This window comes from Schistocerca serialis, chromosome 1 (genome assembly GCF_023864345.2).
Source record: "Schistocerca serialis cubense isolate TAMUIC-IGC-003099 chromosome 1, iqSchSeri2.2, whole genome shotgun sequence".
Taxonomy (NCBI): domain Eukaryota; kingdom Metazoa; phylum Arthropoda; class Insecta; order Orthoptera; family Acrididae; genus Schistocerca; species Schistocerca serialis.
The window spans coordinates 488183447-488201122 of NC_064638.1; the positions used below are offsets into that span (position 1 = coordinate 488183447).

General features: G+C 43.7%; 1 protein-coding gene and 1 non-coding gene across 2 annotated transcripts in view; one reads left to right on the top strand and one right to left on the bottom strand.

Annotated features, from left to right (window-relative positions):
* LOC126457748 (peroxidase-like) overlaps nt 1-17676 on the bottom strand; it is a 289734-nt gene that overhangs the window by 136910 nt on the left and 135148 nt on the right. Inside the window, exon 3 of the mRNA XM_050094300.1 lies at nt 13007-13083. Within this exon, the coding sequence (XP_049950257.1) occupies nt 13007-13083 (77 nt within the window). The remainder of the gene's footprint in view (nt 1-13006; nt 13084-17676) is intronic.
* Nucleotides 15785-15859, top strand: Trnat-ugu (transfer RNA threonine (anticodon UGU)). The gene has a single exon. It is a non-coding gene; the product is annotated as a tRNA-Thr (tRNA).

Here is a 17676-nt window from a genome sequence, read left to right on the forward strand (position 1 = left end):
TGACACTCCCATTCTCAAACCACACAACGCAACTGAGACGGACGAAATTAAAAAATTACATCTAGAATCCTGCACGACTGTATGCAATGGAAGCACCTCTGATTTCGGGGGCATGGCTTGCAAATTTTTTGATATGTCCGCCCCATTAACTGTGCTATCAGCTCTGCTGATTTCTACACGAGGGGGCGCGGGCTCGATTCCAGAAGGCTTGGATATTTTCTCCTCTCGATTATGGGTGTTGCTTTGTCTTACATTCGAATCGTTGACAAATGAAATGACGCCATTTCAGATACTTTACTGAGCTCATACAGATATGATTCTATGTTTATAGACTGAAGCGGCCAGTGAAAATTTGTACCAAGGCTGGGAATCGAACTCGGGTCTCCTGATTACTAGGCAAATGCAATAGCCACTAACCTACATTGGCACGACGGCGCACACAACTGCACGGATTACCCTGGCTAGCCTCCCTCCTCGATTCAAATTCTCACGGCCCCCAGTCTACCAATCTAATTTAAATTCTCCCTTACACATGAATATAATTTCCGAGACTTTCGATGTTCTGAAATGCACTTCAGCATTGAACGTAAAAGGGGATCCAGCCTGAAATCCAGGCGCAGATATCTATAGAAATGAAGTGGCACACTTTCAGAGACTTTACTGGTCTCTTATAGATACGATTTTGTGCGTGTATTGATGAAGGAAGCGAGCCAGGGTAACCCGTGCAGTTGTGTGATCTGCTGTGCCAGGGTGACGTCGTGGCTAACGTACCTGGCTAGTAAGCAGGAGACGCAGGTTCGGTACCCGGGCTTGGTACAAATTTTCACTCGCCGCTTCACTCTATATACAAAAATCATATCTATTTGGGACCAGTAAAGTCTCTGAAATTGTGTCATTTCATTTGTTTGGTTTGGTGCTTACAGGCGCTCAACAACGAGGTTATCACCGATGTCATCTGTGTAAGTATGTGCACCTGGCTCTCAGGCTGGATCTGATGTTTACGTTCGATGCAGAGGTGCTGTTCCAGAACATGGAGAACCTCGGCAATTCTGTTCGTATGTAAGGGGGAATTTTAAAGTAGATTGGGGCGGCAGTCAGAATTTGGATCGAGGAGGGAGGCGTGCCAGGGTAGTCCGTGCAGCTGTGTGCGCCACCTTGCCATGGTGGCTTAGTGGCTAACGCACCTGCTTAGTAAGTGTCGTCCGGCTTTTGGCGACTGACACAGAAGACCTTGGCTTGTTACCTACGTGTTCCACCTGACGTGATTGAGCCTCGGTCCCTTCAGTGTCCTGATGACTGTTACTTTCCCCTCGCCAAATATCATGCACTTATTTGGTTCAAGGGAATGACAAGCGATAACAAAAAAATGGCTCAAATGGCCCTGAGCACTATGGGACTTAACATCTGAAGTCGTCAGTCCCCTAGGACTTAGAACTAACCTAAGGACATCACACACATCCATGCCCGGCAGGATTCGAACTTACGACCGTAGCGGTCGCGCGGTTCCAGGCTGAAGCGCCTAGAAGCGATCGGCTACACCGGCCGGCACAAACGATTACATCTTCGGCGAAGGGGTGAAAGTGGAGCTTGATTACTGATGGTACCTGCAACCTCTCACGCCTCTCTCAGACGCACACCAAAGTACCGTACGCTCTTAGCAAACTATTTACGCAGCATTTTCTTAAACCCCCTCCTCGCTAGTTGCGTGGGAAGTGTCAGGCTCAGTGTAACGTACGGTACATCATCTCATCGAAGACAGAATGACCTGAACTACAAGCAGTGACAAAGGAAAGCTATTAGTTGATTCCAGGAGGCATTAGCAATGCAACACGAGTTTGTTGTAGATATTGTAGACGGTACTGATGGACACAGAAAACGCTAGTGGCGGTGCACAAGAAAACTCCACTTGCACAATTTCTAGAAGAAAGATTCTCTTCGCTTAAGTAGTGCAGGCAATGTACAAAGCTACTTTACTTTATACTTCTGTAACAGTTTGTTTTACAGCATTTTCATTTGTGCACATTTACTAATCATAATCATGTAATTACAAAAAATAAATAAAAACAAATTATAGATCCGTGGAACGTATCCCTTGGGAGAATTGTTGGAAATAGCTAAGGCAACGCCTGAAGAGGGATAATTCATTTCTTTTTTTGGTGGTAGATTTTAAGTGGCGGTGCCAAGTACGGGCAGATTTAATTTAAGAAAAGAAAAAGGTAAGCAGGAATTCCCGGTTCGATTCCCAGCCTCAGAACAAATTTTCACTCGTCTCTTCAGTTTACATACATAAAAAAGTCGCAGCTGACGTTCCACTGTTAAAATGGCTAAATGGGCACGGCCTGAAAGCCAATAAATTGAAATAAGGAAACCTTTTTGATCCTTAGAGATGCTTATAGAGGGAATGAGCAGTTATAAGGCGGCGATCTTTTCCATATCGCGTGTGTGACGTTCAATTATTTAGCATTGCAAGGTGAAACGCAGGCGTCTATAGGCCACGGTACAGCAGGCGATGCACGTGATAACTGATACCAGCACTTATAGCTTGTAATTTGATGTGTGGATAAAGCGAATACCACTCCCATATGGCTATTCGTTTAATGTGGAGTAAACTGAATAGTCGGATGGGGAGAAGAATTCACTATCCGATCAGAAGTATCCGGACACCTGTTAGTGGACGTTAATATAGGGTGTGTCCAACCCTCGCATTAATGTCGATTTGAACACAGCTGGGGCACTTTCAGTGAGGTGTCTGAATGTCTGTGGAGGAATGCCAGCCCATTCTCCCTTAAGAGCCGAAACCGGAGAAGGTAGTGAGTGATGTTGGCTGGGGTCTGGAGCGATGTTGACGTTCCACTCATCTCACAGGTGTTTCATCGGGTTCAGGACAGGACAATGGGCAGGCCAGTCAATTTCAGAAATGTTACTGTTCACAAACTATTGACTTAAAGATGCTGCCTTACGATACGATGCAATGTCATAGTGATACAGTTACTGTTTCCACACTGTTTCGCTATTGTACGCAGTTATCTTCCCGCATCTAGCGTTTTCTTAAGTGCAATAAGGTTACCATACGACAACCTCGAGAAACACCCGCATATCGTATCACCGCCTCCTCCGTACTTCATTGCTAGCGCCGTACATAGTGGCAGATAACGTTCTGCAGGCATTAGCCAAACTGAAACCGTTCCAGTGGATTGCTACAGGGTATAGCGTGATTCATTACTGCGAATCACTCGTTTCCAGTCATCCACAATCCAGTGGCGTCGCTGGTTACATCTTATCAAGCGTCGCTTAGCAATGACTTCAGAACTATGTGGCTTATGGGGAGCTGTTCCACCATTGTACCCCATTCTTCTCGACTCCCTATTCACAGGCATCGTGCTAGCTCGATTGCTGGTAGCACTTTACTACTCTCGAGTGATTGCTTCCGTTGGTTTAAAGTGGTGTTTTACATCCATCCTCTGCGATGCTCGACTGTCTCTGTCCGTCACTGCATGACGTCTGCCTGCTCTTGGTTTGCCCGTCGTTGTTTCTTCGCGATTACACTTCACAATGACGTCATCAACAGTCGATTTGGGGACCTTCACAAGGATTAAAATGTCTCTGATGGGTTTGTTAGGTGACATCCAATGACGAGGCCACGTTGGTAGTCGCCGAGCTCTCCTGGCTGACCCGTTCTCTGTTAGTACTTCTCTACTGGAACCTCACTCCCCGCCTCCTCTTACGTGGTGAGTTCGTCTTCGTGACAGCTAGCGGTCAGTTCACTATTACATAGGGGTTATTGGATACTTTTGAACAAACAGTGTACATTGGAAACTTCTGCAACGCTTCACTAGGTGTAAGTGCTAGATGGTCTTTGTTGCCAATATGTAGACTCAACATACGATTCTTTCATTCATTTCTCTTGTGAATTACGACAATCATTGCCAAATTTTCTCTACGGAATTAAATGATTTTACGTTAAATGCGTTCGCATTTGCGAGTAAGGACAACCATCGGCTGTAGAATGGAATGACGGCAGTGAAAATTTGTACCGACCGGAACTCGAACCCGGGTTTCCTGCTTATCGCGAGCAGTCGCCTTACTACTTGGCTATTCGTTCACGACCCACGGCCGAACCCAACCTTCCACATGTCGTCAGCCACGCGTCTGCGACCTGTACTCGTACATCCACTGTGTATATTCCCGTACAGGTCAGACGTTGTACTTGTAAGTCGCTTGCCCGGTATCGGCAGATAAACACGATACTGCAGTGCCTGCCTTACTCTGATTACGATAAGTTCCTTTGGACATGCATGCGTGTAATCAGAATAACACAGGCACTGCAGTATCATAATTGTCTGACGATGCCGACGAAGCGACTTCAAAGTACAACGTCTCACCTGTACGAAAATATACACAGTGTATGTACGAGTACAGGTCGTAGGCACATGCTTGACGACATATGGAAGTTTGGATCTGGTGTCAGTCGTGAACGGATGGACAAGTAGTAGGGCGACCGCTGGCGATAAGCGGGAGATCCGGGTTCGAATCCCGGTTCGGCACAAATTTTCAGTGTCGTCATTCCATTCTATAGCGGATGGTTGTCCTTATTCGCAATTGCGAATGCATTTAATGTATTTCACGACGGCTGCAGTCGCCGCAGTGCCTGTTTTTTCAGACATGCACGAGTGTCCAAAGAAAATTTGCATCGTAATGAGAATAACACAGGCATTGCAATGTCGTATTAAACGATTTCGGCTTACGTTGTACTGAGTGGAAAGTCTTACTTACCATCACGCTCTTTATGTAAGAGTCTGTGAGATAAGTTAAACGGCAAGTTGATTTTTCTGGACTAATGCCGTCCTACACATCTTCTTACCATGTGCTAATGTTTTCATAATGAGATTAGCCACAAACCTGGTATCAAAGTCGGCAAGCATATAGTAAACGAAGTGAAGTAATTCTGCTGCTTCGAAAACAAAATAATGCGTCCCAGACGAAGTGAGGAAGATGTGAAACGGAGACTAGCTTTAACAGGGTACTACTAAAAAAAAGGCCTGAATTTCAAAAAGAAATTTCTTAGAATGTACGTACGGAACAGACTATTTTACGAAACTGAATAATGGACTGATTGAAGTTCATAAAAAGAGAGAATAACAACTTTTGGGGAGTGGTGTTACAGAAGGTTGCTGAAAATTAAGTGTATTGAGAAGGTAAGAAATGAGGAGGTTCTTGGCCGAATCGGCGAGGAAGGGAACAACTAGAGAACGTTAACTGGAAGAATGTACAAGATGACAGCAGGTGTTAGGAATTCCCCCCGCCCCCCCCCTCCCCTTTCAAGCTTTCAAAGAAAGAAAGACTTTTATCGGACTGTCTAATACTTCGAACATCTTTCGACAGTATGGTTTAAGCAATTTAATCATTCTCCTGCTCAAAAATTCTCCCCTCTGTTGTATCTTTCGAAGGAAGAAAGTAAACACCGACCCGTAGACACTGAGCAGCTCAGCTGGGGAAGGACTCTGCCGTGGCTTTTTCCAAGAAACAATTATAGCAATTGCTTTACTCGTTTAAGGAAGCTGGCGGAATACCTAAATACAGATTCGAACCAAGTTTCTCATGTGCATTAACCTTGTTGCTTCCATTGTCAAATTCACGCCTTTGTGGATACCCCAAAGACTTGTACTCTCTTTCGGTAGGAATTTTCTAAAGTTTCTGCTGTGTCCTCCAGAACATACAGGAAGCTTAAATAGATGATCGCCGAGCCGCGTACGACTCAGGCGCAACTTAATTACGGTTAAGCTCCAATAGAAGGCGCACTTAACACGCACTGTGTAATGCTTCCGTCTAGTGTCACACAAATAGGTCCCAAGTGGGCATCCATCCGAGAAATGTGGATATAAGCACACAAACGACTCCACCCTTCAGCTACATCGCACAACAAAAGTAAAGCATCACCTTTTAGAAACCTTGTCATTGAAATTTGAGTAAAAGATGACTACATCTTTCCTCTGTAACGGTGCAAAGACGTGGAGCCCTGTGACGTCACACTCGGGTTCGACGACGTGAGGCGTCGGCACATGCGGAAAAAAGGCCACAACCCAAAAGTTCACGTGAGGTGTAAGGCGCGTTAATTACGTCACATTGGCACCAAATTTCACCACTACTGTGCCCAACGGCACCGTGCGAAGGTCGACATACTCCCTCTTGCCCGCATTTCATCCACTCTTTTGACGCCTTTGCGGTGAAAGGCATAACCGCGACACCCAGCGCTGAAATGACGCGGTTTTGCTTATGGGTAGCCACGACTCTGAATCGACATGGTGACATAAACGACGTCAATGAGACCACCCCTTCCTTTGGGACGTTCACTCCCGCAAATTTAACGGCGAAAAAAGACAATGGGACGACTTTCTTGGAAAACGATCAGAACTGCTGCCACTCCCTGGTCGTGTCAACCCTACTCTGACATCGTGAGGATGTACACTACTGAACGTGATCTGACACCTTTGGAGTGTAGTGCGGCAGCAGTTTTTGCTCTGGTGTACAGGGTGGAACTGCTAGAGACCGTTCAAAGCCATTCGACGAAATTTGAACGCGATCCGACGCAGCACAGGATGCTTGCGGTTTTTCAGTCCTCCTATTTGCGTCCTCCTGTGGCGTGATCACGGGGGATATGCAACATTAACACGTGCGCGAATAAAATGACTAACGGTCCATCTAAGAATCCCCAGTTCGGCAATGCCCTCGGTCTCACCTTCATTGGGCACATTAAAAATACACCCGACAGACTTCGACACAAATTCGCCCTTGTGGCTACTGTAGCGCTTAATGGCAGACAAAACCCACCTAAAGCGCTAGAGCGAGGTTTCTGACAGGCACGTTTTTAACGTGCTCAGCAAAGGTGCGTGGGCCGTAGCGAGAGACCCTTTGCGGTTTATTTCAAGCAAATGTTGATATTCAGTCCCTCATGATCATGCGACAGGGCTGAAAAAGCATAAACACACTTTGCTGCTTCGCATCGAGTTCATATTTCGGCGAATGCTTTTGAATGGTTCGTAGTGGTTTCCACGGTGTGTACCAGTGCAAAAATCGCGGTCGCATTCCACTCCACAGTGATCAGGTAACGTTCAGCGGTGTTGCAGGCCCACGATGTCTTTAGAGAAGGGTTGAGGCGTCCGTGTCAAAGGTTGTTAAGAACGTCGTACTGTTACATATCGCACTACGAACTGCCGTCCTCGACAGCGAAACGTGTGGGAATCGACGCCCCCACGAGAAGTGGTTTCATTGACGTCTTTTATGCTATCCCCTGAGGCCTTTTGGAATCGATTCCAACCGGCGGTGTGTCTGAAAGATTTTCCTTGGCATGATTCCAACGCTGAGTGTCACGGTTTAGACGTCCATCATAAAGGCGACAAAACAAGGAGTGAGAGGTCGGTAAAAGGGATGTGACGGCCTTTCCATCGTCTTAAACGTCCTCGGTAGCGTTGGGCAGAATTTTGGTGAAATTTGGTGCCAATGTGATATAGTTAACCCACCTTACTCCTCACGTAAACTTCTGAACTGACAGCCTTTATTTCGCATGTGCCGACACCTTGCTGTTTGAAGCATCGCGGAGCCCGAAGGTGGCGTCGCAGTCACCACGCTTTTGCGCAGTTACAGAGGAAAGGTTGTAGGCTTCTTCCAGCCAAATTTCAAATTTACAATTGCAGGATTTTTATAAAGTAATTCTTTAACTGTGTTGGAGCACTGTAGTTAGTCAGTACCTCAGCAGAGTTCCTCAGCGAGTGTCTCAGAATTCAGCTGCAGTCGCCGCCAAGAAGAGCCAAACTTGACATTACAGAAGGCACATTAGTCGTCTTTCACTGAATTTAGGACTAGAGGTAGATTATCGCAAGTTAAGATTGATCTATATTACAACGCACCATCTTCACACTCCAGTTAACTGTTGTAAAAAGTTTAGTAACAAACCATTGTAAACTTTTGCTAATCTGTGTTGCCATCTATTTTTGCTACAGCTGTTGCATAACTCTGCTTGGTCCTTTGACCAAGAGCAAATTTTCCGAAAAACGAATCCCATCTTAATCTTAGCTAAATAACTATATACACACAAAATTGTGAGGTGTAGCACAAAGCCATCAGCTCTTGCTATTTGGTGGATCATGTAACTGTTTCCAAAGCGAAAGCAATCACAGAAATGCCTTTACATGTGGTAAATAAGTAATACTTTGTGAGGGACTAGCGATTTAGCGTAGCGGTAAGTGCCATGCTGTGCGTCACGCGTAATCGAAACAACGATACGACAGCCTTACATTATACCTTAGTGAGAGACTAATGGAATGAATACCGTCCTTTATGCACCAATAGCAATCAAGTGAAGGGAATGGAACACCATATTGGGACTGTCGATCAGCAACTGCTTACTACCGAGAACGTCATTCGACGATCGACAGCACACCCATGCCATTAACGGTCAAGTGTTTGATGCTTTTTCAGGCAGAAATCTATCGCGTACATTAAAGGACTGAGTGATAAACAATAAAAGACATAAGAATTTAAAAATAAATTATGTTCATGTAGTCGACTAGAGAACGTGTTTCATATGCGTGTGCTGCCGTCTGCCAGACTGTGTACTTTAGAAGTATGAAAAATGTAGGAGCCTCTTCCAAATCGTAAGCACGGGTTTAACAAAAACCACTCTTGTGAACACGGCTGCAGAGCTATACACACGATATCTTGCAAATACAATAAATTCGCGATTAGGTGCGGCAACTGGGGACTTGAAAACCGCGGATAATCTAATATCACTTAACTAATCTTTATAGTAAATTTTCTTTAATCATTGTAGTATCTGTGAAAATACAGTGCTTGCAAAGAATATAGTAGAATCCAATTTCACGTTAAATTACACTGCGTTGAAACACAGTAGTCTTGAATTGGTTTTTGTCTCAGTGAGGTAGCTTGTCGTCTACATATCGCGCCACCAACTTGTCAGGAAGGGGAGCATTTTCTTGCTGTTCCAGGTAGTCCAGTAGCCCCTTGGTCCATTCAAGTGCTGAGTGAGGCAAGACTGATTACTGTTCCTGGAATTAGCGGAATGTTGTCATCTTCATCACCGCCATTCTCCTCCTCGGATTTCCCTTGTACCATTATGGCTCAACATCTCATGACCTGGCTCAGTGCGGACGACGTCAAACGAATTGGAAATATTTTCTTTTTCAACAGCTTCACACTCTGGAGTAATTTTCAAAAGAGCAACTAACGTTACTAATGAGCAGCCCTCTTCGTCATCAAAATTACTGATTTCATCAGTTTTAGAATTAATATTTTTCCATGATTTGGTTATGGTTGACTGTTTTATCTTACTCCGATACTTAATAAGTTGCGATTAGCACAGTTAATTGTATCCAGAATGTTTGGAGATTGCTGCCCTGATCAATAAGTTTTTGTGGCAGATTTCTTCTATAAATTTTCTTCACGGCACCAATGGTACCCTGTTCCATTTGCTGGATTAAGCCTGTCTCATTATGGGGTAAAAATTTTACAAATATCAACCTGTCATCCGTTTTTAGAATGTTTTCGTTCGGTCGCGACGGTACAATGTCCAGTAACAATACAGCTCTTGCAGGTAAACCTCACAGCATTAAGTGTTGTCGCGCTTGTTGCGCGAAGCAATTGTGGAACCATGTTTGAAATATTGTGCGGTCCATCCAGGCCCCTTTCTGGTGAAAGTAAGGGGCAGGTATACTGTACATTTGTTGTCTTTTGAAAAAGCGCTGTCTTTTAGCTTTTTCTGTTACACCAAACTTAACTATGTGTGATTCTATACCATTAGCAGAACACAACACAGTTATCCTTTCCTTGCTTGGTTTATGACAAGGTGCACTACGCTCTGTCTCGAAAGCTAAAGTCTTTGTTGGCAGACATCTCCAAAACATCCCGCTTTCGTCCGCATTGTATATTTGCTCTAGCTCTAAATTTTCTCTTGCAGTGAACTTCTGGAAATCATTATAAAATTCAAAAGTAGCCTTCTTATGCTGACTTAACTTTTCTCCTTGGGTGGCAAGATTCCGGATACTATGACGCAGTTCAAATCTCGTTAACCAGCCAGAAGATGCACTGAAATCTCCTTCAGTCCCCAAGGTTTCTTAAAAGAACTGGGCCTGTTTGGCGCGTATTGGGCCAGATACTTGTGCGCCCTCTGCTCTTTTCTGTGGATTCCCCCTACAACATGGCTTCATCCAGTTCTGCATATGTAGACATTTTTACAGTTTTCCTCTTTGAGAGACCTTTTAGATGAGTCAGAACTGCTAGCAAATTTAATTATTTTGTCTTCGTTTTTTCCGACTATCATAGTTCGCAGTTTCACGCGCGTTGTAAATAAATGCCTGATCTCGTGTAGCAGTGTTGTCTTCGTCTGGCATTTGTGTATTATTTCCATTTTCTGCTGTATCGTTAACACAGTGCGTTTTCGTTTTACACACAATGTTCGATACTAACAGAAAGCAATGACTATCTTCCGCAACCGTTACAGTTCAGTGCTTGCAGTGTTTGAACAGCATGTTGTTTACTACACTCAGGTTGTAACGCAGAATTGTCGGTCACCCGTGACCACTTCCGTGTTAAAAAAGCGGGAGAAATAGGTCGCGGATAATCAGAGTTTGCTGTAGGTGATTCTAAGAAGTTTTACTCATAGAACCCAGTAAATTATGCTGGACGGCGAATGTTCAGCGGGAACTAAAGCAACGCTGTGTGTTTCCCAAAGAAGCGGTTAAGACCAACGTCTTAATTATAAATAAAGCATTCATCATGAGCCGCACGTTCTGAGGCGTCGTGGCACGGTCCACGCGGCTCCCCCGTCGGAGGTTCGAGTCCTCCCTCGGGCACGGTTGTGTGTGTTTCCTTAGCGTAAGTTAGTTTAAGTTAAAGTAGGGCGCAAGCTTAGGGACCGATGACCTCAGAAGTTTGGTGCCATAAGACCTTAAAACAAATTTCCAATTCCATTTCTCACATACAACTGGACCAGCAGCATACCACATTGTTCGCTGAGAATGCTGTCGTTAAAGACGCTGTCGTTAAAAAGAAAGTACCTTTGCTATCGTAAATAAATACGGAACGACTTGGACAGTGTTTTTGTTTCTTCCTAGCATATTTCAACTCTTTTTAACTGTGGATAAATTCAAGATATTGAAATATCAGAGAGAAAGAACGCTATGGTTTTCGATTACAAGGACACTGAGAAACTTGTGAATCCTAACACTTCCTTTAAATTTGTACGGGTAATAATAGGAAACGATTCGAAATTGGAGGAGCACTTAAGGGTAAGGGTTTTGAAGTACTGCGGTCTGGCCTCAGACGGGCCACACGCGCCCGACGGCCAATGGCATCACGGGATGCGGTATGGAGGAGCACGTGGTTCGCACACCTCTCTCCCGACCGTTGGGACAGATAAATTCTAAGTACGATGCTTTTTGCCGACGACTAGGTAACCATACAGAATAGTGAAGATAAATTATATGTAGCGGTATATACATTAAACAATGTAAACCTAAATTATCAATAACAAAAATAGAAAAAAATGGTTCAAATGGCTCTGAGCACTATGGGACTTAACATCTGAGGTCATCAGGCCCCTAGAACTTAGAACTACTTAAACCTAACTAACCCAAGGACATCACCCACATCCATGCCCGAGGCAGGATTCAAACCTACGACCGTAGCAGTTGCGCGATTCCAGACTGTAGCGCCTAGAACCGCTCTTCCACCCCAGCCGGCAAAAATAGAAACACTGACGTTTTCTAGGAAAATGCCTCATAAGGATAACAAAATAGTCATGAGTAACACATTAAACCGAGCGAGGTGGCGCAGTGGTTAGCACACTGGACTCGCATTCGGGAGGACGACGGTTCAATCCCGTCTCAGGCCATCCTGATTTAGGTTTTCCGTGATTTCCCTAAATCGTTTCAGGCAAATGCCGGGATGGTTCCTTTGAAAGGGCACGGCCGATTTCCTTCCCAATCCTTCCCTAACCCGAGCTTGCGCTCCGTCTCTAATGACCTCGTTGCCGACGGGACGTTAAACACTTACCACCACCACCACCACCACCAGTAACACATTAATAGGTGTCCCATTTCTGGTACCGAGGATGCGACAGAACTTTTGATGAAGAGAAAGACATAAATAAGAAAACTGAAACTAACACACACACACACACACACACACACACACACACACACACACACACACACAGCGGGCCTACCACAACCAATAGAGTAACGCCATTTTATAAACGTCTCTATGGCAATGCCTCAGTGTTGTCACAGGTCTGTAGACGGCTATTGTTTCCTCCTGCAGCCGTCAGCACTTTGCGGTTGAAAACTGGCAACACTGCTGCTATGTGCTGTCAGGGTGTTTCTTACACCATCTCCACCGTAACATATATCGCAGAGGATTTAGTAATGGAAGCGTGTGACGAATAGTTCACATCCCTACTGTTATCTGTTGCATGCGCCCCACGGTTTTCATTTTAAAGGTTACAAATATTTTCATAGCTTTTCAAAATTCACAATCACAAATTTTCAGAATTATTTGCATGGGGCTAGGAATTTGTTTGGCGTTAAGAGAAAGTATTTTATAGCTTGTAGTTCAATTTAAAAACGTGGTACATTAAAAACCGGTTTTTATTTAAATAATTAGTTTCATTGATTATTTATTTTGGCCACCTATGCTTGGATTTATTAGCTTATATAATGCTGGACAGTACACAACTCAAAAACAAGTGACCAAAAATCATGCTTTCCCACGTGGCCATGCTTCACAGAGTATCCAGAGTGATGTCAACAGCAATCAAAAATTTCTTGTTGCCTGTTCTTCATACTTATTTTCGCAGCACTATTTTCACGTAAAGGCGATTATAGTTAAAATCTAATGAAAAGTACGATTGGAATGTGGCGTTGCATTGTAACGTAGTTGTAGCTGTACACTTAAAAGTGAAACATGAAACAGCCATCACTGAACTGGTACTTACTGATGCGCTTCCTGGCCTGCAGGTACGCCTGGTTGACGGCGTCGTATGTGATGCACGTCTGTTGACCGTTGTAGCCGCTGGAACAGAGGGAGCAACCAGTCAGCCGAGATATATAGTTACAGGTAATATAAATTATCGTACATTTAAAAAAAAGTATATGTTAACACTAAAGTCTTTTTGTTGCAGTGGCTTTGATGCGACATGTGTTCATCGTATGTGGCTCAGATTGTTTTCTGCCTGAGAGATGAATATAACAAATAAATAATTTCTCGAAAACTCACAATACTTGCAAAAAAAAACACACAAAGAGGTAAACATACACAGTAGCATGTTTTGAGCTTTATTCTGAATGCCGCAGCTTCAATACACAATTAAGTGAAGTACACTAATCCTGCTGGAAACTAAATCATGATGGGAGAAGCAAGCAAACAACACATAACTAATTGGTCACATGAACTAAGGTGTGCATGATAATGATTACAGTTGGTGATGGACAGCTGGTACATAGCGAACTGTGGACACTTTGAACGGAAATTTCCACTTTGACACATCTGTAAATTCCGTCCTAGTTCAGTACTAAATTACACTTGTAAGTGTTTATGCAGCCTAACTATTGTTGTCGTAACGCCTGGTTTCATGCCTACAATTCATAAGTCGGGCCAATTAAGCTCTGCTTCTAAAATCTCATGACGTAGGCAATTACGCTGACTGAAAATCATATATCTGTATTTAAAGAGTTATGCTTTAAAACCACAAGATAAAATAAAAAACTGAAGACTAAGAACTAAGTGCTCGGATTGATTTTGCCAATACTTTTCAAACTATACATCGAAGAAGCAATGAGGAAATTAAAAGAAAAGGGCCAAGAGTGGGATTAAAATTCAGAGTGAAAGTGTATCAGCGATAACATGCGCAGAGGACACGGCTATTCTCGGTGAAAACGAGGAAGAATTACAGGACATATTGAACACAGTGAACAGTTTAATGCCTGCAGAATATGGGCTGACAGTAAACGGAAGACAGACGAAAGAACTTTCGAACAGCAGAAATGAGATTAGCGATATTGGTGATCATGATCAAGAGAAGGAAGTCTGCTAGCTTGGAAGAAAAATAACAAATGACCGACGAAGCAAGGAGGAGTTAAAGGCACACTAGCACAAGGAAAGAGGGCATTCCCGGCCAAAAGAAACTGAATAGCGTCAAGCATTGTCCTGACGTTGTGAAAAGAGTTGTGCGTTTAAGATATGTGCATTTTTTTCTTAAATGAAGCGGCAACAATGAATAGATACCGTCTATTTTTTCATTCTTCTTACAAATTGTACTAAATGGAAATTAAAACCATATAGGCAGCGGCTGGTCATAGTTTTTACGAATCAAATATACAGGTAATTTGACTTTCTGTTTTTTGTCTTTTAATGATACTTGAATGTTGCGTAGCGCGCACTCCAGCTGTGGACAGCGCAGCCCAGATTCAGTTTAAATGCGCCGATAACGCTATAAATCGAACAGAGAAGTAAAGCAGACATTAAGATGGGGAATGCAATACAAACGTAAGTAAATGAATTTTTTGCTGACATCAATGAAGGAGGGGCGCTCATTAAGCAATGCAAAACATTTCTCTGTGAAAGCAGATTTTTCAATGTAATATCCCTCAATGCGACGGCCTTACGCCACCTTACTGGGAAGGCCTGTATGTCCGCATGGTACCATTCGCGTGATCCGGGCTGTAGGGTGGATGGGGAAGAACAATCGAACGAAGTTTTGTGAGCTCCTGTCCCGTGCGCAGACTTATGTGAGGTCTTGTATTGTGTTGGAGAAGGAGAAGTTCCTTCACATTTAAGTGGCAATGAACACGCTTAAGTCGTTTCTTCAATTTCCTGAAGGCAGCACACAACACTTCAGAGTTGATTTTTGCACCATGAAGGAGGACATCGAATAGAATAATCCCTTCAGAGTTCCAGAAGACCATCGCAGTGAATTCACCGGCTGAGGGTGCGGCTTTGAACTTTTGCTTCGGAGAAGAGGTGGTCTGGCGCCACTCCACTGACTGTCATTTACTTTCCAGATCGAAGTGATGAAACCATGCTTGATCGTCTTTGACATCGTTAGAAAAAAAAAGTCACGGTCAGCCTCGTAACGCACAAGCGTGGAATTCCACACAGATGGGCCTTCGTTACTCTTCATGGTCTTCTGTTAGGTGGGAAGGAACCCAGCTGAGACACACCTTTGAGTGTCAGCACCACCAACAGAGACGTGCAGCTGTGCAGCTAGGTCTCTCATTGTGTATATATGACGGTAGTATCTGTTCCCGAAAGAACACATACCGTGGATGACCATGCAGCTTTGCTAGAAATGAAATGATAATTAAATAGACACCCTAGCTGCAAACAGGCGTTGATACACTTCACTGGGGACATGTTGAAAATGTGTGCCCCGATCGGGACTCGAACCCTGTTTGCAGCTAGGGTGTCTATTTAATTATCATTTCATTTCTAGCAAAGCTGCATGGTCATCCACGGTATGTGTTCTTTCGGGAACAGATACTACCGTCATATATAGTTAAAATATGGCTTCCCGGCCATTGACCTTCTTGTGTGAACGCACACGCTATGCCCGAACCTGTACGGGACTTGGTAGATTAATCTGCCACGAGTAATGAGTATGATGGGCAAACATCTATTAGGCGCACTACGAATGTAGTGGTGTGGACATGTTGGGAATGTGGATCTCACGGGGAGCGTGCAAGGGATAAGTCCCTGCAGACGCACTATCCTCTGTGCCCTCGGTGGCTCAGATGGATAGAGCGTCTGCCATGTAAGCAGGAAATCCCGGGTTCGAGTCCCGGTCGGGGCACACATTTTCAACATGTCCCCAGTGAAGTGTATCAACGCCTGTTTGCAGCTAGGGTGTCTATTTAATTATCATTTCATCTCTCATTGTGATCTGTTCATCACCTAGAATGTGTCCGCGTTGCACTAATGGCCTCGCCGTCAATGTAGGGACGTTAAAATCCTGTGCATCTATATCTACATTTCGCAGTGGCTGGTACCATTATTACCCCCCCCCCCCCCTCCTCTCCACACTTTTCCCTATTCCAGTCGCTAATGGAATGGAGAAACACGTACACGCGAGACGTATGTGTGAGGAAGTAATGTGTTACCCAACTTTTCTTGGAACATTCGCTCTCGGAATTCCAACAGGAAATTCCGTATACATAACGACACTCTTATAGCGTCTTCTACTGTAGTTTGTAGATCATCTCCGTAAAGATCCCGCTCTTACTAATCGATTCTGTAATGAAACCTGCCGTTGTTCGTTGGATATTCGCTAACTCTTCTTTTAATCCAGCGTCAAAAGGGTCAAATACTGATGAGTAATACTCAAGAATCGGTATAACAAGTGTGTTGTTGATCACTTCTCTAATGGATGGGTTACATTTCCCTAAGCTTGTTTCAATGAATCTCAGCCTGGCATCTGATTTTTCTACTAGTCATTTTATTGGTCGTCCCACTTCAGGTCGGCCCGGATGGTTACCCTTAGACATTTTACGTTGATTACTATTTCCAGTGATTTGTCTTCAATAGCTTAGTCAAAAGGTACTGGATTTCCTCACTTTTCATGCATAATACGCTACATTTATTTATGTTCAGGGCCAGTCCATTAGATCAATAACGTATGCTGCCAACAGTAACGGCACTACCACACTATATTCAAGTATTCCTGAATATTCATTACACTTGTAGATTGTGTCCCGTGGAGCTACACCTGGGAGATAATTCTGAGTAGATGAAGAATGTGTTCTATGAATGCCCAGGGAATTTCCTAAAACCTTTTCTTTGTTTTACTACTGACTAAGTGACTAGAAATATTTTAAAATTCAGTAAAACGCTCTCGATAGCAATACATGTTTCGATCTATAATTAAGACCTACAGGCCGTAAGTAATGCAATACAATAGTGATACACATTCAGAGGGATTCCTGTAGAAAGGGATGTTAGTACGGCCAAAAAACATAAAATAAAAGCTACGATAATAAGAAAGTACCATGTTACACCCGCGATTGCGGTTGGTGGCGGTGGGCGGAGCAGTATTAATAACAGCCCGGCAAAGTTAGCTGAAGAATAAACCATTACTCGAGAATATATATTGTGAGCTCCGCCCATTGCATCACTGACAACCACTCATATACTTCTTAAGTGATATATGCTATATAGACTGGTGAAGAATTACATGCTTAAAGGTTCACAACAAATCCTATCATAATTAATTTAAAATAAAGGAACGAAATTAAAAACATAATTTGATCGTTCCTGTGTGTAGACTGCCCTCCTTGGGCATTTGCATGAACTTGTTGAAAGTAGTAGTAGGGGAGTTGACTGTATTTGGTTACCGTAGCAATGACTTGTCGGTATCGATAGTTACGCTCCAGCAGATATTGTTGTGACGGTCTGGTGTGATGCAGATCTCCAACCTAGTTGTCCTGTGCAAATCTCTTCATCTCTGCACCCGTCTGTATCTGCTTACTTTACTCAAGCCTTGGTCTCCCTTATGATTTTCGTCCACCCCCTCCCCTAAGCTTCCTTCCCTTACCAAATTGACCATATCTTGATACCTCAGAATATGTCTTATCATCCGACCTCCTGTTTCATTCAAGCTGTTCCACAAATTTC